This window comes from Borostomias antarcticus (genome assembly GCF_949987555.1).
Source record: "Borostomias antarcticus genome assembly, chromosome: 18".
Taxonomy (NCBI): domain Eukaryota; kingdom Metazoa; phylum Chordata; class Actinopteri; order Stomiiformes; family Stomiidae; genus Borostomias; species Borostomias antarcticus.
Genome location: NC_140251.1, coordinates 8,556,035 through 8,579,506, shown reverse-complemented (window position 1 = coordinate 8,579,506; position 23,472 = coordinate 8,556,035). Strand labels below are relative to the sequence as shown.

The 23,472-nt window shown below is 44.8% G+C and overlaps 2 protein-coding genes across 5 annotated transcripts; one reads left to right on the top strand and one right to left on the bottom strand.

Moving 5' to 3' along the window:
- Window positions 1-8,062: 8,062 nt before the first annotated feature.
- Window positions 8,063-9,142, top strand: gcnt3 (glucosaminyl (N-acetyl) transferase 3, mucin type; the record flags this gene model as incomplete). The annotated part of the gene is made up of 1 exon (XM_084452541.1): window positions 8,063-9,142. The coding sequence occupies exon 1, from the start codon at window positions 8,207-8,209 to the stop codon at window positions 9,140-9,142; it is 936 nt and encodes a 311-aa protein (XP_084308667.1). The 5' UTR covers window positions 8,063-8,206.
- A 737-nt stretch (window positions 9,143-9,879) lies between these two features.
- bnip2 (BCL2 interacting protein 2) lies at window positions 9,880-20,964 on the bottom strand (the record flags this gene model as incomplete). Of its 4 annotated transcripts, XM_084453097.1 has the most annotated exons (12): window positions 20,638-20,964; window positions 19,594-19,999; window positions 18,128-18,223; window positions 17,842-17,927; window positions 16,789-16,971; window positions 15,215-15,397; window positions 14,911-15,013; window positions 14,628-14,759; window positions 13,424-13,510; window positions 13,198-13,296; window positions 12,654-12,689; window positions 9,880-10,546 (listed from the first exon to the last, which is right to left on the bottom strand). In XM_084453097.1, exons 2-12 carry the CDS (start codon window positions 19,962-19,964, stop codon window positions 10,486-10,488), a joined length of 1,437 nt encoding a protein of 478 aa, XP_084309223.1. In that variant the 5' UTR covers window positions 19,965-19,999; window positions 20,638-20,964. The 4 variants fall into 4 exon arrangements, with proteins under 4 accessions (XP_084309223.1, XP_084309225.1, XP_084309224.1 ...); XM_084453099.1 differs by lacking the exon at window positions 12,654-12,689; XM_084453098.1 differs by lacking the exon at window positions 20,638-20,964 and having other exon boundaries at window positions 19,594-20,266.
- Window positions 20,965-23,472: the final 2,508 nt, after the last annotated feature.

Below are 23,472 nucleotides of genomic sequence, written 5' to 3'. Positions count from 1 at the left end.
CTGAACATACTGTACAATCATAAAGAAATAATTTGAAATATTTCACTTTGTGTAATGGATCTAGAATACATGAAAGTTAAATTAAATTAAGGAAAATAATGGATTTTTTCACAATATTCTGAGGATCTTTGGGATGCACCTGTACTGTGTACCACATCACCAGTGAAGTCATGTCTTGCAGGAGAGCTGTGAGGTGTGCAACAGCTCCTGCCGACACTGTACCGGTCCCAGACCCGACCAGTGCCTGACCTGCCCCGTGGGCCATGCCCTCCATGCCGTGGAGGGCCGCTGTGCCCGCTGCTGCCAGCCCGCCGGGGAGAACGCCACAGACTGCTGCGTCTGCGACGCCCGCTCAGGTAGAGGCCGCCGAAGCTTGGCTGTGGTTGGACGACCCGTTTAAGGTCACACCTCTAAGATATATCATGGTTACTAACCTAACTGCTCTTCTGTGTAAAATCCACCATTGCAAATTATTTTCCAGCAAGTTAGTGTGTTTGAGGTGTTTGAGACACAGACATAGCTCCTTGGAATTAATTTGGTTCCTTAGAATAAGATTAGATGTGGTTCCTTGGAATTCTGGCAATGGACTTCCTGATGAATCAGGTTACTGTTTTCACTGACTGACAATGCCTATCCATTCAATGACCACAAAGTAATCCTCTAATAACATTGTCCTACGCAAATCAAATTACATAAGTATTTAGTTTGGTTAGCAGTCAGTGACGCACATGTGCTTTCGTTGTGCTAGCTCTGTGCGTGGAGGCACCCAAGCCCAAGTCAGGGGGTGGCCAGACGGCAGACCTGAACGTGTCCTCCGGAGCTCTCCAGCACACCTCAGCCGCCCTGCCCGCCGTTCTGCTGCTGGCCCTGGCCCTGGCGCTGGCTGTGTTCGGCCTGGTCCGCGCCCGCGCCGGGAAGAGACTCTGCTGGAGCCGGAGCTACGAGAGGCTGGGCGGCAGCGCCGGTGCCGACATGCCCCACGGCGTCCCTGAGCCCGACAGCGGAGACGAGGCGGACGTGGTGTACACCAGCAGGGACGGCTCCGTGTACCGGCGCTACAGCTTCATCCACGACCGGGACCAGGACCCAGAACAACACCCGGACCCGGACTCAGACCAGGACCAGGACGTGAACGAGACCAGTTATCTCAACAGATCTTAGATGAACTGTAACCCTACCCCTGAGTGCCTTTTCTCTGCTCCCCGTAGACCCAAGAGTGAGCGGTTTCAAATGAATTTAGTCAACTTTAGTTTGTAAAGATCTATATGATTTAGGACATGCAGCCTGAAGTGAAATTGATTGATGGTATTGTACAGTATGCATCTGTATGTGAGAGTAGTCTTATGGGTGGTCAGAGGGCTTAGATGATTTTTATAGAGGTTGTAGAGTACAATTTCATCATTCCATCAAATTGTAAATAGGATTATAATACAAATGAAATAAACTTCATTCACACCTCAACTCTGAACTAACAGATTAGGATTAATTGCAGCACAACTGGTTTCATTTTTCGCAAGCTCACATTCTGTTTCCCTCACAAACCATCTGGCGTGTTAGGTTATTCATTGCAGGCTAGTGACGAAAAAGCTAACCCATTTAATTTGCCTACAGTAACAGTGTACTCTATCTGACCTAACGGGTTAATCTATCTGACCTAAAGGTGTACTTTATCTTGGCTGAGTTTCCCAGAGGCATCGTAGCGCTACGTTCATCGTAGCGCTATGATGAACGCCATAGCTTACGATGAACGTAGCGCTACGATGCCTCTGGGAAACTCAGCCCAGAACGGTTGATTGGAGTAGGCCCTCATTTGTCTATCTACAATAAACTTTTTATTTTGCAGCACACCAATTACAGCACACAAAATTGTTAAGCCACATGAATGATCTGACCCGCGTCATGTTGACCGTGATGTACTGTTTGCACTCAGTAACATTATGTAGGCTCTCATTTCCCTCTCTACAGTACATTGTGATTATTTAATATTTACATGATACGTGTGACCTGTATACTCTGGTTGGTTGATGGACGGGATCTCTCCTGATATGAAGCAGGAAATAATGTCCGTTTCCTGGCAGAGAGAGGCTTGTTTACCCTCCTCAGAACATACAGTAACCCTAGTTAGGCCTTACCTGAGAACACAGGGCTGTCCACAGCTAGGCCTTACCTGAGAACACAGGGCTGTCCACAGCTAGGCCTTACCTGAGAACACAGGGCTGTCCACAGCTAGGCCTTACCTGAGAACACAGGGCTGTCCACAGCTAGGACGTACCTGAGAACACAGGGCTGTCCACAGCTAGGGATACCTGAGAACACAGGGCTGTCCACAGCTAGGACGTACCTGAGAACACAGGCCTGTCCACAGCTAGGACGTACCTGAGAACACAGGGCTGTCCACAGCTAGGGCTACCTGAGAACACAGGGCTGTCCACAGCTAGGACGTACCTGAGAACACAGGGCTGTCCACAGCTAGGCCTTACCTGAGAACACAGGGCTGTCCACAGCTAGGACGTACCTGAGAACACAGGGCTGTCCACAGCTAGGACGTACCTGAGAACACAGGGCTGTCCACAGCTAACCCTTACCTGAGAACACAGGGCTGTCCACAGCTAGGACGTACCTGAGAACACAGGGCTGTCCACAGCTAGGCCTTACCTGAGAACACAGGGCTGTCCACAGCTAGGACGTACCTGAGAACACAGGGCTGTCCACAGCTAGGGATACCTGAGAACACAGGGCTGTCCACAGCTAGGACGTACCTGAGAACACAGGGCTGTCCACAGCTAGGACGTACCTGAGAACACAGGGCTGTCCACAGCTAGGACGTACCTGAGAACACAGGGCTGTCCACAGCTAGGCCTTACCTGAGAACACAGGGCTGTCCACAGCTAGGACGTACCTGAGAACACAGGGCTGTCCACAGCTAGGACGTACCTGAGAACACAGGGCTGTCCACAGCTAGGCCTTACCTGAGAACACAGGCCTGTCCACAGCTAGGACGTACCTGAGAACACAGGGCTGTCCACAGCTAACCCTTACCTGAGAACACAGGGCTGTCCACAGCTAGGACGTACCTGAGAACACAGGGCTGTCCACAGCTAGGACGTACCTGAGAACACAGGGCTGTCCACAGCTAGGCCTTACCTGAGAACACAGGGCTGTCCACAGCTAGGGCGTACCTGAGAACACAGGCCTGTCCACATGTCAATGTAATTTTATTTATATAGCACCATTTATACAAATCAATGTAGCACATAATGCTTTCCATAAAAAAGGATAAAAACATTAATCAGAGAGAGAGAATACAAATTAAGAACACTAGGATATTAAAGGAGTAGTAAAGGGAAAAATAATTTTTAGCCCTGTTTTAAGGTTACTTATGATCATATACAGTGGTTCAGATCAAGAAGTTGACAAAACTAGCACTTTTGAGAAAGTTGATAATTGCTCTACCACCGTTTAGGTCATGGATGTGGGTGGGCACCTTGAATCGTTCATTCAAAAACATGTTCAATTCTCGATTTCAAAGACAAGAAGCTCACCGAGGGGGTAATTCGCCGCAATCAGATTCGTCGCAAAGTATGAATCCTGTAGGGTTTTATTGATCATTTTATGAAATCCATTGACTTGTACTGATGCGACCGTTGTAAATTTGTAGATCAATCCGCAGAGGGGATTCAGGAAGCGGAACTACTTACGGTAGCTATTGTTATTGTTGATGTTGCTAGGCTACCTAGTTTGCGGAAGTATGTGCTGCGACTAAATAGTTCTATGCTAAATATTTAAAAAAGCCTTTCCAGATGAACTAGAATCTTACTTTATGGCGAATTATATGTCAGCTCACCTCGGTGAGTTTCTTGTCTTTGAAATTGAGAGTTTAACATGTTTTTTTTAATGATTTTTCAAGGTGCCCACCCACATCCATTGTATGACCAAAACGGTGGTAGAGCAATTATCAGACTTTCTCAAAAGTGCTAGTTTTGTCAACTTTTTGATCTGAACCATTGTATATGATCTAAGTAACCTTAAAACAGGGCTAAACATGATTTTTCCCTTTACTACTCCTTTAAGACAAGTGACGCTACATGGTAAAAGCAATGTTAAAAAGGTATGCTTTAAGATCTTGCTTAAAGGTTACCAGGGTATCAGACATTCTCAGGTCCTCTGGAAGGGTGTTCCAGGCAAGCTGGGGGCATAAGAACTGAAGGCTGCCTCCCCATGCCTCTTAGTCCTGGCTCTAGGAACCATTAAAAGCTCAGTGCCAGAGCACCTGAGGGACCTACTAGGTGTATATTTTAAGCATATCTCATATGAATTTAGGTGCTTGATTGTGTAAGGATTTATATTCTAACAAAAGAATCTTAAAATCTATTCTAAAACAAACACGGCCAGGGCCAGGGCCAGCAGCAGAGCGGCGGGCAGGACGGCCGAGGTGTGCTGGAGAGCTCCGGAGGACGCGTTCAGGTCTGCCATCTGGCCGCCCCCACACACAGAGCTAGCACAACGAAAGCACATGTGCGTCACTGACTGCTAACCAAACTAAATACTTATGTAATTTGATTTGCGTAGGACAATGTTATTAGAGGATTACTTTGTGGTCATTGAATGGATAGGCATTGTCAGTCAATGAAAACAGTAACCTGATTCATCAGGAAGTACACTGCCAGAATTCCAAGGAACCACATCTAATCTTATTCTAAGGAACCAAATTAATTCCAAGGAGCCATGTCTGTGTCTCAAACACCTCAAACACACTAACTTGCTGGAAAATAATTTGCAATGGTGGATTTTACACAGAAGAGCAGTTAGGTAAGTAACCATGATAGATCTTAGAGGTGTGACATTAAACGGGTCGTCCAACCACAGCCAAGCTTCGGCGGCCTCTACCTGAGCGGGCGTCGCAGACGCAGCAGTCTGTGGCGTTCTCCCCGGCGGGCTGGCAGCAGCGGGCACAGCGGCCCTCCACGGCATGGAGGGCATGGCCCACGGGGCAGGTCAGACACTGGTTGGGTCTGGGACCGGTACAGTGTCGGCAGGAGCTGTTGCACACCTCACAGCTCTCCTGCAAGACATGACTTCACTGGTGATGCGGTACACAGATTATTATTATTATTAAGTTTCTTGCCTGGCATTTCGTATTCAGTGACAGTGTGTTGTTCAATGTTGTTGATAAATGGATTACCATACCTACATGGTGATTGATGGACTACCATATCTTTCACTCCCTCGCGCAAGGTCCAACAGATGGTAAAATGGTAAATGTACTGCGCTTATATAGCGCTTTTATCCAAAGCGCTTTACAATGAAGGCCTCTCATTCACCCATTCACACACACATACACACACCAATGGTGGCAGCTGCCATGCAAGGTGCTAGCCTGCTCATTGGGAGCAATTTGGGGTTCAGTGTCTTGCCCAAGGGCACTTCAACATTGTCAGGAGGAGCCGGGATTCGAACCGCCGACCCTATGATCATCGGACGACCCGCTTTACCTCCTGAGCCACAGCCGCCCCTACAGAGAGTGAGTACGGTCAGCTGAACGTACGTTGAGGGGGCAACTCTCCCACCTCAACGATATCTACACCAGAAGATGCAGGGACAACAGGATCCTGAAAGACCCCAACCACCCGGATAATGGACTGTTCTCTCTGCTACGGTCAGGGAAGACATACCGCACTCACATGGCAAGCATGGAGAGGCTCAGGAAGAGCTTCTTCCCGCAAGCCATCTGGCACCTCTATCTAGAACATCTAGTGTACATAACCACATGCAAAAACAAATGTCAATATACCTCACCCCCCCAGGATTAGTTAATATAGCATGTACATAACTCACCCATACCCCCCCGGAATTATTTATTAATATCCATATACAGTATATCATGTACATAATCCATTCAAACCACTATCTATCTTAGCTTACCCCTATCTTTATACTGTATAGAAATGGTACTTATTGTGTAATTTGTAACTTGTAATTGGAGTTTATCTGTATTGAGCATAATCTTGGAGCCGGCAGCAACATTTCACTAACTGTACATGTACTTTACATGTGTGACAAATAAAGAAAGATTGCCTGGGTGGTGTGACCGATGCACGGTGGCTATTCATAAAGGAGCTGGGCAAAGAGCTCGTCATTCCATATACAGTATGAAGAGACATATGATGAGGAGGCATATGGTAGAGGACACTGCCCACCTCCAAAAGCACATTACAGAGACTGGGAAAATGTGGGATAAAAAAAAAAAAAACCCGCTGCCACCAACCAGCCACAGGAGGACAAGGAGACAGGACGACCACCTGAAGAGGAAGAGGTGCAAGATCTGCCCAGGACACCAGGCCTGTGTGCAAGCAGCACAAACATGTAGTTGTCATTTGTGACATTTTGTGAGGCATGTAAGCACTGAGATGGCAGAGATGGCACTGAGATGACCAGATCTGACCAACTAACCTGACCAGATCTGACCAACTAACCAACAGAACAAGCTTTATAGCTGCATGACGCAGCAAAAACAACAAAAGTTAGAAAAAATGTACTAACCATTGAGAAACGTCCTACTGCATTTGCATTGTTTGAGATTCTGGATAGATCATCTGTCTCTGTCTCACCATAAGCCACACCTGATGATGTGAATCTATTTTAACTGGATGTTGATAATCATGTATTTGATTTACATGGTACTGTCTGTACAGTATGAAATGCATTGTGACTATTGTGTACTGTAGGTCCACCCACTATTGATGAGGTGACCTGTGGGCGTCTATTTATACTAAAGAGCAGAGGCTCAAAAAGTCTAATAAAAGACAACATTGGAGCGTGATAGAGTGGGCGGGGTTCCATTAACTAACCCAGCACACCCATAACAGATGTGTGTATCTGTTCAACTTTTCATGTTCATAAAGTAAGAAAGGAAAAATAAAAATTATTTGTATTTGACCTATGCTGTGTATTAGAAGGGGTTGCATAGCTTGTGCATCAAAGGGTTAACTCTGTAATTTTATATCAATGTGTACTGTATGTGAAAGATACAGATTGAGAACACATTGGAGACGTATTCACTGTTTGTAAGAAAATTGGTTTCCAAGAATATTGTCAAAATAAATGATATTATGCAGGAATCAGGGTTTTGTCATTTTATATGGGAGCAGGTTTGTTTATAGAGTGATTACTATCATAAAGCTACTTCATGATAACTTAATGATAATATGAACAATAATAATAATAATAACAGTAATAATAATAATATCAATAATAATAATACAACTATACAAATAAGTTATTATTATTATTGTTATTATTTTTATTTGTATTAGTAGTAGTACCGTAGTTGTAGTAGTAGTAGTATTATCATTAAGATACTAGATAGGCAGGGTTATCATACCAAAATATAAACTAGAGATATGTAGGAAGACAAAAATACCAAAAATCTTTTGTCACTTTAGGTGGTACCAAAATCTGGATCTATCTATCTGTCTGTCTGCCTGTCGGTCTATGTATCTATCTATATGCTGGCTGCAACGGGGATGTCTGTCCCACAGGTGTTCAGCATTATGTAAGCTTGACAAACACATGAGCTTTATTTGCTCGGTAGATGAAAGGGATATGTCCCAATAAGAAGCAGGATACACAATTTCCACCATGAGGAAATATTCCCTCTTGATAAACTCCACTCCCTTCTACATCAGTAGTTTTGACACACCCACCATCCTGTAAACCATTTAAAAAGAGAGGTGTGTCTCCACTCATTTAGTTTGACTAGAGTGCTCCTGGTGTCCCTGACTAAGATCTGCATTGGTAGACTACCACTTTCAAAGCTTCGGCCATGACAAGGTTAACAAGGTTCCAGAGATTATTTGGGCATGTCGTTCTTATGCTGATGATTGTATATATTTACTTTCTCCTCTGGCACGCTCCGAGGGAGACCGCCTGTTCTCAGAAGAGATCCCTCTCAGTGGCCGATGTCCTGACTTCACCCCAGGAGTATGCTGATGATCTGTCTGCCTGCTCTGCTGTCGTCAGAGGGGACTTCGAGGGCCAGGACCAAGGCGGCCTTAGCCGACTCCTGGCGTCCAAGAAGAGGAGCGCGTTCCTGTCCGAGGCATTCTACCTCAACGCAACTCAGGACTGCCAGGCGTACGCCAAAGACAGAGGGTTTTTCACAACGCCCCTGTCAAAGGAAGAGAGACACTTCCCCATCGCCTACTCCATGGTGATCCACAATAAGATTGAGATGTTTGAACGACTCCTGCGTGCTGTCTATACCCCTCAGAATGTATATTGCGTACACGTGGACCAGAAGTCCCCAGACGAATTCAAGAACGCTGTGAAAGCCATTACGTCCTGCTTTCCGAATGTGTTCATAGCCAGTAAACTGGAGAGTGTGGTTTATGCATCTTGGTCTCGAGTGCAGGCAGACCTGAACTGCATGAAGGACCTGCTCAACTCTACCATTCAGTGGAGGTATCTGCTCAACACCTGTGGAACAGACTTCCCCATTAAAACCAATGCAGAGATGGTCCAGGCTCTGACGCTGCTCAACGGTAAGAACAGCATGGAGACCGAGGTTCCCAGTGACTACAAGAGGCAGCGCTGGGAGTTCCACCACAATGTCACCAACGACGTGATTAGGACCGACGTCCAGAAGAGTCCCCCTCCAATCAGCAGCCCCATGTTCTCAGGCAACGCCTACTTTGTGGTCACACGGGACTTTGTGAGACACGTGTTAGAAGGCGAGGAGGTCCAGAAGCTGGTGGAGTGGGGGAAGGACACGTACAGCCCAGACGAGCACCTGTGGGCCACTCTCCAGAGGATGCCTTCGGTACCAGGGTCAATGCCTGCTAATGAGAAGTACCACGCGTCTGACATGACCGCCATAGCTCGTGTTGTGAAGTGGGCCTACTTAGCGGGAAATGTGAACAATGGGGCCCCTTACCCAGAATGCACCGGGACATACATAAGAGCAGTGTGTGTCTACGGGGCTGGGGACCTCAAGTGGCTCCTACAACAGCACCACCTCATAGCAAACAAGTTTGATCCAGAAGTGGATGATATTGCCATCCGGTGTTTGGAATCAATCCTCCATTACAAAGCAATAAATAGGACAACACTGGGGACTAAGGAATCTAATCATATTTTAAGATGATACAATGTACAGTTATTGTGTAAATAGCCTATGGTATGTGCAAATGTAAATTTATGTTTTTCCTAAGTCATCTGTATTTATAACCTTAAAAGCAATAAGCAGTATATCATTAGGGACTGAGTAATCTTGTAATATTTTAAGATGATAAAATGTACTTGTCTTTGTGTAAATATGGTATGGTCAATTATCTGAAATGTGCAAAAGTAAATGAAATTGTTTTTCCTAAGCCATCTGTATTTATAACTTTGTAACAAAAAAAATATGTTAGGGACTGAGGAATCTAGTAATAGTTTAAGATTATATGCTTGTGGATGTGTAAATATGGTGGTCGTTTATCTGAAAATTAATCTTTTTGTTAAGCATCTGTATTTATAAGATGGCAGCGCCATCTAGTGGAATGACAGTTACAACTCCACTGCCAAAGGTTCTGTTCCCTGTTAAAATATTATTTTTTTGCATTGACTCTTCCGATACACTAAACATCCATAACATGGTATGCAGTCACCATTAGGAAGGTTGCTGTTACATTCAGTTGAGTCTAACATAAATCCAGTCTCAGGGAGCAATTAATTGTATGTATTTTAACTTGAATAGCAGCTAAGATGTAATGCATGCATCCTACTGTGAAACATGTTCCATTATTGTACTTAATAACAGTCATTCCTAATAAATAAAAACAGAAGATTGGGTTCAGAAGTTTACTTCCAGGAAACAATGTACAAGATTAAGCCCTCCAAATCCATTCTCAAACACCAACATACTATATAGCCTCATAAAACATACCACGCCTTCACCACTGCTTCGGATTGTTCAGTTCTCACACACTCTCACTCCTACTAGGGACACACATTCAGGCTGAATTCATGCAGCAGTGAACTGTAACAGGGGTGCAAACCTGCTCTAATGCCACTCTGTGGGTTTCTAATGACCTAAGATATGGTTCAAATCAAAGCAACCATAAAAATATATTAATCTCTGTCCTTTATCACCTTTTTAATATAAATATATATCTAGATGTAATGAAGAACATGCCATCGCATTTGAAACGGGAGAGCCTTAAATACACTGAGATTCAACAGTAACTATGACATGAAAAAGTTTGGCTTGATACATAAAAGGTTATAAAAAATGCTTGAAACAGAGCATTGAGAAAACAACCGGAGTTCAGCGTTTGGCACACAAACACAGCAGAGAGACGGTTCCACAATGTAACAGGCGGGTGTCTCAGAAAGCCACTTCTCTGACACACAGAGAGCTAGTCTGCCTCAGCACACAGAGCATGGACAAGAAAGACCGTGGTTCTGCAGGTTCTTCATCCACCTCTTCCCCAGTCCGAGCTGCGCTCACTCAGGAACAGCGGCGGCTGCTGCTGTCTCCACTTTTCCGTGCGCGTCCTGGTCGATTCTGAGTGGAGATGAGAGGAACACGTCATCAGAGCTGCGTGACTGGTACCACACCAATCCAACAGTGTTAACTTATCAACACAGATGCAGGTCCCTGCTGTCTGTTCTGGGATCCAGCCCCTCAAAGTTAGTGAATGTGTCAGTTCATAGCTGTTTCATATTAAGACATACATTTAGTTTATATTTTTTAAACAATAAACGCTGTGTCTGATTTAGTAAGATTATGTTTTTCAGATGTATTTCACAATTGTGTGGATGACAATTTCAAGACTTGGTAAGGAATAACTTGAACAAAATATGAATAAAGCTCCATTTGCTAAAAACAACACAGGCTAGGTCATGTGGACAACATCCAGCTCGTGATGAACAGCTCTGTGGGCCCTGGCATCACACTGATGCTCCCAATTCCATTGTATGGTAATTAGGGGTGTAACGATTATGAAACGACTCTGAAAACAATGAGCATTCGATTGCGAGCTTCAAAATGACCGAGATTGTGATTCCGGCATCATGACTACATTTCCCAGCTTCATGAGTTAAACTTCCTCCCCACCACCACCCGCTAAATCTCATGGCGACAAATATGAACTTTTCTGGTCAACATTGAATCTCCTCCTAACTGTATTTTGCTAATCTGAGTCATGATCAGGTGACGACAGGCCTGTCGTCTAACTCAATTACACTACATCAACTACATACCGTCATTCATTTAAATTGTTTTTTCCCCATTAAGAGTTAATTATGAACACAATGCTAAAATTATTCCTCCAAATGCAAATTCACCACAATGCCCACATTTGTCCAAGCTGTGTTCTCTGTTCACTGTTTGAGCTCAGAGCAGCCCTCCCTCCAGAGAACGTTAACATTCTCATCTTCTTCTTGAAGAAACCCCGATGTAAATAGAGAATGTCTATGTCCAAAAAACGCTAGGCGACAGGTGTTAATGGTTGCTAGATAAAAAGAGAAAGGACGCCTGCGGGCGTGTTAAAATGTTCCCAGAGGTTTCCATTCTGAAACCTTTCCCAGATCTATCAGTTTCTGATGAAGATCAGACTAGTTTGAATTGTTGGAATGTTTAAAGGTGTGTTGTTCAGATATTCTCAAATGTTATTTGATTATATACTGACTTCTGGATAAAGGTTATTTATTGAGAAGCAAGAACAAAAATCACTTTAAAACGCGACCTTAAAAGCTCTAACTATCCAAATTGTGGATTTGAACGGTTACACCACTAGTGGTAATCTTACCTTTTACACAGTGAACATATCTGGCTTGCATGGGCAGGGCTAGCATTAGGGCTTGTGCAGAGCACATAGCCACTGTGCAGGAGCAGTGAGTCATGCAGAGAGCAGGGAGGGAGAGAGGAGCAGCCAGGTGTGCAGAGAAGGCCATGTGGAGGCATGGCAACAGTGCAACCAAACACCAGTGACTACACCGCAGTCCCGACACCCCCACAGAACCAGCCCTGCATTTAGCAACCCAAAACACCCAGGGATAAGTTACCTTATCAACCTCCCAAGATCATGTCGTAATACTCAAAACCTGTTTTAAAGAAACATGTCTGCCCACTCACAAACCTCTCAGGGATTCAGAATGCATACAGCCTACATTTAACACTGCCAACAGCAATGTCACACATTTTCGAATGACACACACACATTCTCATTTGCAAATTCATAGTACTACTATTGATTTACCAAGAACATTACTGATTTTTTTGGGTTGCTTTAGGATTCTGAGGGCAATGCAATTACTTGTGATGAATCAAATAATTTCACAACTGCACTTTGAGGCAAATCAAAATCAATGCATTGGTTAGCTTTGGGAGAAAATAGAAGTAAAATGAATTGGGCTCACACTAGCCGTTGCCACATATAAAGACACCAGCGATATTATCTTGTCTTAAGTGGCCAAATGCTCCATGTTAGAGTACGAGGATGACATTCAGTGTTCCCAGACAGGGTGATGTGATGGGGGGAGACAAGACTGCAGGGTTTAGTTGCATTCCTCAAAGCCAACCAATCGATTCATTGTTAGTGCCATGCAATGCCAGAAAGGCCTGGACACCTGGCCTCCTAGCCCTCGCCCTGGGGTGAACGTGCTGATACCTTTTATGTCTTTTCCTATGTTTTTCTTGGTCAAACCTTAGAAGGGGGTAGGGAAGAGGGGTTAGGGAAGAGAGAAATAACAGCCAACAGCAACCAAACATCCAAAGGAGAACCATGAACAATAGATAGATATGGAAGGAGTACCGCTGAAGCACATTCAGCTGCCATGTTAATAGGTCTACATGGTACAGGTGCTTGAACGGGGAAGGAAATTCATGAACCTTTTGGTACAGAGACACAACAACTAAGATTTAATGCAGCTATTCACTTTTATGAGTAAAGCCTAGTTTACTCTTGTGAGCAATGAGCCATAACGTCTTATACAGTATAAACTAGGCTTAAGTCATTTCAAAACAATGGCTTGACAAAACAGCAGGGGGTCCGGAGTGGTGTGCATTTATTTTCAACTAAAATGTGTGCAGTCTTATTCACCTACTATATACAGTACAGAGGAGCAAATAAAGGCACGGTAGAGACACAGTAGATGTGAAGACTGATAAACAGTGAGCTGATTGTGTGGACGGTCGGTACTGAGCCTACTTACTGTTTGATGCACTCCGGTATTGACACATACTCCATGGGGACCAGCTCAGCCAGGTCCGTCAGGCTGAACACATACTTAATTTTCTGGGTAAATTTGGTGCTGAGAAAACAAAACAACAACAAACATCTTTATTTGTCACAAACAAATGCAAGCATAAGTGTCCATAGTGAAATAATAGCTCGAGCTCATCTCTGTTGTAAATGGGAGAGGGCAGTGTCTACTGTACCTTATAAAGGGTTTCGTGATGGCCAGGAGGGTTCGAATGAACCAGGAGGGGTGGACAATGATTAGAGACTTCAAGTTCTTCCTTAACCTGCATAAAAAACACTGTTTTCACCCATTTGAACACCATCATATTGCTCTGTCAAGCAGGAATGGTCTGAAGTCGGTTTATAATACACATAAACACACTGACAGTATCATCCCTTTGCTGAATCAGATATTAAACTCAGACTGCCTACATCCATCCCAGTTCCACAAATATATATAAGAGGTCAGCAATAGGCGCGTCGTGGCCGCTTTGACAGCATGGCTGTGACTCACCTCCTGTCTATCTATAGACATTCAGCTTCTGTCTATCTATAGAGACTCACCTCCTGTCTATCTATAGAGACTCACCTCCTGTCTATCTATAGATACTCACCTTCTGTCTATCTGCTGATAGAGACTCACCTGCTATCTATCTAGAGACTCACCTCCTGTCTATCTGCTGGTAGAGACTCACCTCCTGTCAATCTATAGAGACTCAGCTCCTGTCTATCTGTAGAGACTCACTTCCTGTCTATCTATAGAAACTCACCTCCTGTCTATCTGCTGGTAGAGACTCGCCTCCTGTCTATCTATAGTGACTCAGCTCCTGTCCATCTATAGTGACTCAGCTCCTGTCCATCTATAGTGACTCAGCTCCTGTCTATCTATAGTGACTCAGCTCCTGTCTATCTATAGTGACTCAGCTCCTGTCTATCTATAGTGACTCAGCTCCTGTCTATCTATAGAGACTCAGCTCCTGTCTATCTATAGTGACTCAGCTCCTGTCTATCTATAGAGACTCAGCTCCCGTCTATCTATAGAGACTCAGCTCCTGTCTATCTATAGACTCAGCTCCTGTCTATCTATAGAGACTCACCTCCTCTCTATCTATAGAGACTCACCTCCTGTCTATCTGCTGGTAGAGACTCATGTCCTGTCTATCTGCTGGTAGAGACTCACCTCCCGTCTATCTATAGAGACTCACCTCCTGTCTATCTAGAGACTCACCTCCTGTCAATCTATAGACTCAGCTGCTTTCTATCTATAGAGACTCACCTCCTGTCCATCTATAGAGACTCACCTCCTGTCTGTCTATAGAGACTTGCCTCCTGTCTATCTACAGAGACGCAGCTCCTGCCTATCTATAGAGACTCATCTCCTGTTTATCTATAGAGACTCACCTCCTGTCTATCTGCTGGTAGCATTTCCTAAGCCAGCCAATGCTGGGCATCTTCCTCCGTGATGTGGCTCCGTTCAAATACACGATCATGTAGTTCTCAGCCACCAGCAGCTCCAGAGTCCCAATGACATACCTGCACGAGGACACTATGTTAATGACATACCTGCATGAGGTCACTTTATCAATGGCATACCTGCATGAGAAAGTTCATCAGCCTCGGTCCATAAGGGCTGGGGTTCTTACCAAGTTGAAAATTAATAAAATAATTAAATACAAGTCCTTACTTAAAGAGGTTGTCCATGATGTATCTGTAGTTTGGCTGGTTGCTCTCAGGCATGAAGCACACAGCAAACACAATGATGGCATTCAGCCCATCTCCATAGTAACCTGCCAAAAGAAACCCCCCAAAATGTTTCATAGTAGGTAAGTAAAGCTTTATTTCTATAGCACACAGAGTGCTTCACAAGTGGATATAAAAGTACAAATCACACATACAAAATACAGATACACATATAAACTCTGCCCCCTTTTTCAGGGCCCTAATCCAACCCCCCCCCCCCCCCCCATCGTCAGCGCCACATCTCTGACCTCCGTGGCTGATGACCCTCTTGTAGGGCTCGATGGCTTTCATGTCCACCCGGTGCTCCTGCTCCCCAAAGAGGAACACCCTCCAGCGCCGGCCCTCCTCGCGCTCCTCCGCCGCCGAGTACTCACGCACGCTCTCCACGCCTCTGCGCAGCAGCTCTGTGCTCTTCGGCTTCGGGAGGTCGTCTGACCCAGAGAGAGAGAGAGAGAGAGAGGAGAGACAGAGAGAGAGGAGAGAGAGAGGAGAGAGAGAGAGAGAGAGAGAGATGTTGGCCGGCAGCTTGGATGCTCTGTCCTCCTCCTGGGGCCTTCTGACGGCTGAGCTCATCTCCGAACCCCAGTCCAGTTTGAAGTCCTGCCTCGTCCTGCGTAGCTTATTCACGTCACTCGGGCTAATCTGAGTTTACAGGCGTACCTTTTATCTTAGGTGTAAAGCAATGTCTAAATCAGGGGATATAAACCACAGCTTGACCTAAGGCCAATGGACAAGTTATATATTTACTACTAATACTAGTACTAATACTTACTACAGTACTTATAACTTACTGTAATACTTACTGTACCGATAACATTCAAGTTAACTACTTAGAAAAAACCCATACAGTGTTTGATCAACAATTTTGCCCAATCAAACAAAGGCACTGGTGATCACATATTGCGTGGTGCATGGAATACATCAAGCATGCGAACGAGGAGGAGGAGGAAATGGATCCATTGCAACTGAACAGAATAGAGTCACACCATGGCATCATTTTCATTGAACAGAAATGCAAACATATCAGATCTCGAATAACAACGCTCCGACCACAGACCACAATCATCACATCCATCAGAGAAGTGGGATATAAAACCACTGTCTCTAAGCTGAATGAGTCTGGCGCAAAATACCACAACCATGATTGGACGGGGGGGAAAAAAACGATGGCATGCTTACAAACCAAAATAAAATATGGACTTCGATTCAATGCCACACGGAACACAACCACCCAGTTGTGCAAATAATTGCTGCACATAGGGCCTGGGGTGGAGCTGGAGGCAGGGGAGTGGAATCAGGACATTTTGGGTTGATTGAGGCAGGAGGAAAACAAGGGTCCGTCCAGGAGATACCTTACCACACAGGAGAGAGAGACCTGCTGCTGGCCTGGGGCCTGTTTCCAGGCAAAGAACGGAAACAATCCTTCCAAGCGACAGAGAGGAAGGCAGCAGTGTGGAAACACAAAAACAACACAGCACATTTTAACCACTCAGTAGAGTCAGCTTCCCCATACTGCTCTCAGAGCTGGGCAAGGAAAACGCCCTGGGGGTCCCACAGCTGAGGGGGTATAGAAATATATACCACTGACAATAGAGTAGTCTGAATGTCTCAGTTATGGCAGATTAGGCAACAAGCCTGTCTTTTAAACTATTAATCTCTTCCACCACTTCACAATTTATTCACCACAACATTAAGCCAGAGATGGTCTTGAGTCCATTCTGTTCAAATGTGTTATTTTGGTGGTAGAGACTTTGAAAGGCTACCGAGCCTTTCACAGCTACGTAATGGCACGGCATAATAATAAGCACAAATTCCTTCCTACCTTCCCATTCAAACTCGTTGCTGTTATCTGAGGGCGTGTCTATGTCTTCCAGGTCCAGCTCTGTGCTCTCGTCCAGTTCGTCAGAGAGCAGAGAGCCCTCACTGCGGTCCAGAGTCAGGCTGATGTCTGGAGCAGCAAGTTTCTTCTTGGCTTTCTTACTGTTCACAGCATAGCCTGCACTGGCTACATGGGGGGGAAACGAAAGACAAAACAGCACCCCAGTAATGAAGATTAAATATGTTACCCACTGTAATATCCTAGGCTTCTAGAGTGTATTTGGCCGAATAGGACTAGCTGCCTAAGCGGGATACTGACGAAACGGCGCAGGTGCTCTGACGAAATGGCACATGTGCTCATCCAGGCTCTTGTCATCTCCCGCCTGGACTACTGCAACTCCCTCCTTCCTGGGGCCCCGGCGTCAGCCATTAAACCTCTGGAGCTTGTCCAGAAAGCTGCAGCTCGACTGGTGTACAACCACCCTAGGTTCTTCCACATAACTTCCCTTCTGCGTTCTCTACACTGGCTCCCTGTAGCAGCTCGCATCCAGTTTAAAACTCTGGTACTAGCCTACAGGGCAATGAAAGGAACAGCTCCCTCCTACCTCCAGGCCATGGCCAAGCCCCACACCTCCCCTGATCACTACGCTCTGCTACCTCAGGGCGATTGGCTGCCCCGTCACTCCGAGGCCCCTGCAGTTGATCAACATGGTCACGGCTCTTTTCGGTCCTAGCCCACAGTGGTGGAATGAACTGCCCACTGACGTCAGGACAGCAGAGTCGCTGCCCATCTTTCACCACAGGCTCAAAACCCACCTCTTCAAGAAGTACTACCAGGATCCTTCCTCTTATGCACCTATTGTATTTATATTTTGCTACTCTTGCACTTTGGCTTTTGCACTAGATTATGCTCTTAGTCACTTGTTTAGAAAGAAGATGCACTTGTAAATTCTGGTGAGTAGTAGTACACTTACAATTATTCTAAGTCAATTTGGATAAAAGTGTCTGCTAAATGACTAATGTAATGTCATTTGTGACATTAGAGCATCTTATTTACCAGGCTCTCCTCTTCTGGAGGTAGCAGTGAAGAGATTATCATCCAGCTGAATGTCCTCTTCCTCCTCCTCCTCCTCAGGTAAAGGTCTAGAAACACAAATCAACAGTCAGTGCTTTGGGACTAATTGCACTGGGATATAAGCTGGGATATATCATACAATGTTGGAAAAAACTATTGGGTTAAGCAAATATGAGAACATAAATGACATGCCAAGGTTTACTTCATGTAACAAACATGTAACAAAAAGGTGTGTGTGTGGAGGGGGGGGGGTCGTCAGGAGGCGCACCTGGGGAAGTCCTCATCCTGCCACTCCTCTTTAAGCTCCACCCCCTCCATTCTTAGACGAGCCTCTGTGGTGGCAACGGACTCCTGGCGCTCCAGACTGCCAAACAGAAGAGTCATAACATTTCAATTCCCGTTGGATGAATGCAACAAAAAGACTGTCTGTGTTCCCATATCATTTCAGGATCAAGAGCACGGCCACAGATGATCTGCAACAAACAAAACACTACCAACCCACATCATGATTTATCTGTGAACTGTGCCTTTTGACTTCTAGCCTCCTCAACAGTTGATATGCTTCCTTTCAACAGTTCATGCTTCCTTTCAACAGTTCATACAAGTGAGATGTGAGAGGACAGCCAAGATAGCGCTACAGCTCAATAGACGCTGTGTGTGTGGAGATGCTTATAAATACTCAATTCAGACGCCTGTTTGTTAAAAATACCAGTTGCTGAACCAAGACTTATAACTAGACACATAATCAGGCCACTGCCATCTTAATAGGCTTTGATGCTAAGAGGCAGTGTGTTATGGCGGCTTAGGTAAATCATTAGGCTCCTTTCTAATGCAGGACCATCTGTATCCTTATGGCAGACAGAGCTCCTTTGATGCCATAATCACAAACACAAATGTCCTTGCACACCCGTACACAAAAACATTTCAGGAATGCTGTGCTCAAGACATTCCACAATAACATTGCCTATCAGTTTGAGCAGTTACATATTAGTGATAATCTCCATGTTACACTTGAAAGCCAGCTAATAGAGGGCCGGTGCGATGTCACATGAATTTGGTTCCAAGAGCTTGAGGGGCCTAAGGAGCATGCACCAAAGTACAGTACCAGTATGCAATAACATGTGCCTCCTTCACAATAGGCTCAAATGTTTGCCAGGAGAATATTTTCCTCATGTAACTTGGATATGCGCTGCATCCAGTCCCTTTTGTTGTTGTTTACATAAACTTACTTACAGCCTACTAGTGCATGATGATCAGTGAAGGAATCATAAATACTACCCTGACCCTTCCTCTTAGCACTTATTGTATTTAGCTGTTCTTGCACTTTGACCTTAGCACTAGATTAAGCTCATAGTTGCTTGTTTGGAAGGAGATGCACTTGTGAGTTGAGTAAATCAACCTATGTTAATTCAATTATTGTAAGTCGCATTGGATAAAAGTGCCTGCTAAATGACTTAAGTAATGTAAGGGGAATCAATGGTCTACTAGTGAATTAAATTCCAATCAAAGCATGCAACATTCTGCATCAACCTATAGGTCTTCATCTGGTGTCAAAGGTAGAGGTTATTTTTAAGGGATTGCTCGCCTCAATTTGAAATGTACAGTGATATAGCTCGCCTATTGGCTGCAGTTGCCCCTATCCCTAATACTCATACTGGGGGGTTAGAAGGTCAAGAATAGACATTTAACTATTTTTCAGAAACAAGACAGTGGCAACTAGCAAGGACCCCAGACCTATTGTGTTGAGGAGTTGAGTGTGGCTGGGGAAGGCTGACAGGAGTGGAGCTGCGCACCCCTCCCGGGCCCTGGTCATTGTCTGGAGTTGTTGTTTCCTGAAGCGGACCTCCTGTTTGGGTTGGACTCGGTGGCGTTGCCTCTTCGCCTTTTTCCAAAGTAGATGTGCAGTCTTGCAGCTCGTTTACTTGTTCTTCCTCCTCCTCATCTTCTCCGGATACTCCAGAGGACGAGGGACTCGGAGTATCTCTGTTTCCCAGTGTCTCATAAGTCCTCCCGGGAGTGTCAAGTTCTGGTCTGCTACTGTTGTTCAGACTCGCATCACCAGCACTCGTCAAAACCACCTCACTCTCAATCACATCTGTAGCCATGGGAGATTGTCAGGTGCAGCTTTACACATAGAAATCTGGATAAGAGACACCAATTAAATTATTCAATCAGACAGGTCTCCACACAACAACTTGCTAGTTGTGTTGGTTAGTATGACAAGCAAAGAGGTCCTAGATAGTGCTAGCCCTATATGCGCTCTGCCTGTGTCGGTTTAGTAGCTAGCTGGGCTAACTGCCATATCTTGCTAGCTAGCAAATAAATACTTCAAAAACGCAGGTAACGTCAGCAAGGAAAATATCACGCTTGGATTGATAACATCACTTTCGGATGTGTTTCTTTTGAATGCTAGCTAGCTACTTCATGGATTCGCTTTGTGTTCGAGCAATGCGTAGCTACTAGCTTGCTCAGCTACTCAACTTCTCTCTTTCCTTCCTTCCTTCCTTTCTCCTCGGACTAAACTCATACGAATCCCGTTAGCCAGCCACTGAGCTAGGCTACAGTAACATTAGCTAATCCCGTTAGCAGCCAGCTAGCTAGGCTACAGTAAACTAGCTAGGGATATTCGTTTTAGTTCACTCGAGTGGCGTACCGTCAAGAGGCGGTACTGGGACGCAACTAAATAAAGATAATAAGATCATTCAACAAATCTTTGATGAGGAACTAAAAAAACGCATGTCCGATACTCTCGTTGAATAATAGTTTAATTTAGCTTACGTCACTTTGTTTGGAGCAGTTAACCAAATAACCCAGGCGCGTCCACCGGCGGGGCTCAGTTGCGGAATTCAATCTGCGGCAACTTGACGCAGCGCAGGGCGACAAGGGTGTAAAAACGAAGTCACCTAGCAGCTAGTGATTTTTAATCCATAAAAAATACATTTTATGAACAATATTAGGAGCTAGTAAGCCTAGAGCTACACTATCGTCTTACACCTGATTTGTCACAACCTGAACGGGTTGGTTGGTTCAGCTAGAGAAAAGTTTAAAGGAAGGAAACTCCTCTAGCGCTAGAAATACTTCTGTCAACTCGAGCCTCAGCTCGTGTTCCTCTCCAAAGCTCGTCCAGCCCATGATCCACTCCCTCCTCCTCTGAATGGTCCAGCCCATGATCCACTCCCTCCTCCTCTGAATGGTCCAGCCCATGATCCACTCCCTCCTCCTCTGAATGGTCACCAGCCCATGATCCACTCCCTCCTCCTCTGAATGGTCACCAGCCCATGATCCACTCCCTCCTCCTCTGAATGGTCACCAGCCCATGATCCACTCCCTCCTCCTCTGAATGGTCCAGCCCATGATCCACTCCCTCCTCCTCTGAATGGTCCAGCCCATGATCCACTCCCTCCTCCTCTGAATGGTCACCAGCCCATGATCCACTCCCTCCTCCTCTGAATGGTCACCAGCCCATGATCCACTCCCTCCTCCTCTGAATGGTCACCAACACATTCTACGACATTGCCCTCTATTGGATTGGAATTCTAAGGATGCCATAACTTTTTTGTACAATAACTAGCAAATGAAATGTAAAATATAACGATGACAGGTCCCGCAGGACAGCTCGCGCGTACTTTAAATTAAGTAGAACTGGTAGAAATTAATCTAAAATCTAAAACAAATCGTGCCTTTTTATGCAGGCAAGTATTCCTGTTGACATGATTGCATCATGTTTAAATAGAATGTGTGACTAAACACATTAATGAATTTGTGACTGTAAATAAATGATGGGGGCCAGGGGCGTCGTTTGGGTATGGCAAGCTATGGCAATCGCCATACCTTGACATCTAGACAAATGTTAATTTTTAATCTAAAATATGTTTTGTAATTTTATGGGATTTTCTCTACACATACGGGCATAAATTAATGTAGAAAGAAGCACTTTGTTTGCACCGCACCACGTGACCTCCAACTGACTTATTAGCATAGCGGGAGAGTGTGAATAGAATAGTCTAGTCAGTCCGACCTCACCAAACATAATTACAAATCCACGTTAGTGTTCGTCTCTCATTCTCATTAAATCAGGTGGGTTGATTCAAATTCAAATGTAACATGAACAAGTCCATGTCATGTTGCGTCTGTTACTAAGAACAGGTTGTGTTATTTTAATGAAAAACCGGACTTAACGTCACGCGCGAATCGAGATAGCTAATGGGTAATCAATTAACGTTAGTTAATTGATTACTACTCACACACTAACTTGTGTGAGTGGGTTAGCCGAAGATATGTGTTTGCGCAAGCATGTATGATATTGTCAATCGTCTCACCTTTAGGCTACTAGGGGACTTAACTCAAACATGCTGCCAGCAGGGAAGAAAAGGAACGTGGACATCAGGACATTTTTTAGTCAAAGGGCACCAGAGACAGGTGATACGGGGACGCAGGTGAGGTCTTACATACAATGGTTTAGTGATTGTTGCAGTGCAGTTCAGCATTCAGTAATCCATAATAGGCTACTTTATAGATTTGAGTAGCTAAATCTGTAATGTTTTGTGTTGATAATTTGTTTCTAAGAAGACTGAACCAGGTCCACCTGCTCAAACAGATGACAGCAAGTGCAGTAGCAACAGCAGTGACAGTACCAGTGACCGTGGTGAGACCAGTCCAGTTCAGTGTTGCAATGAAGGCATGGACATTAGTACTTCCAAAAACACCTCTCCGTTGCAACCTTTATGTCAGTTTCCCATGAGGAATGGGAGAAGATTCAATACCCAGCTATAGGCCTAAACAGCATATGATTGGATTGAATACTCAGTAAAAAAGACAGTGTATTTTGTTTTGCATGCAGACACTTTTGAGGGGTGTCAACATCCCAGGGGGACAGGCTTGGACAGATAATCTTTATTGACAAGGGGTTTTCCTGCTGGAAGAATATGCAGAGCCAACTGAGAGAGCACAGCAAGAGCAAGCGGCACATCAGTGCAGTTGTGGCACCAAAATTGACTATTGCACAATTTATTCTACTTTTTTTTCAAGGGGGGACACCCCCCCCCCCTTTCACCACCATCCCCACTCTGCCATACCTTGCCTTTTGCTGAAATTACGCCACTGAAGGGGTCAAGATGGATGGAGAACGACGTGGTTTTACTTCCATAGAGCGTTGGACGCGTAGGCTACGGGTAAGGGTGTGAACAGTTAAATTAACACTAGGTGGCAGCAGATAATCAGGTATTATCTTCTTGAGTATTCCTATGACACAGAAGTGCTCAAATTATCCACTCACCGAGTGTTACTGGAACTGAAAGCAGAATCCTGTTAGTGAAACACTTAGCTAATGCCATAGTACTGTTTTAAGATTGACAAGGTTAGCATTGATCATTGGTGGCTCATCTTAGGTTAACAATGTGACATTGTATACGGTTCTTGCACCTGATAGTATTAAGAAAGCATCAAATCACTAGGAACAAGCAGTTACAGTGGTTCAGCACACAGAGGCCCACACATTCTCTACCACACATGGACAGCAAACTAGCCTATATTGAGCATCAACCACTTCAAGTCTAGAGTTGGAAATACTGTAGATACTGTATCAATAGCCTATGGGCTTGTGTGAAAAGGGTC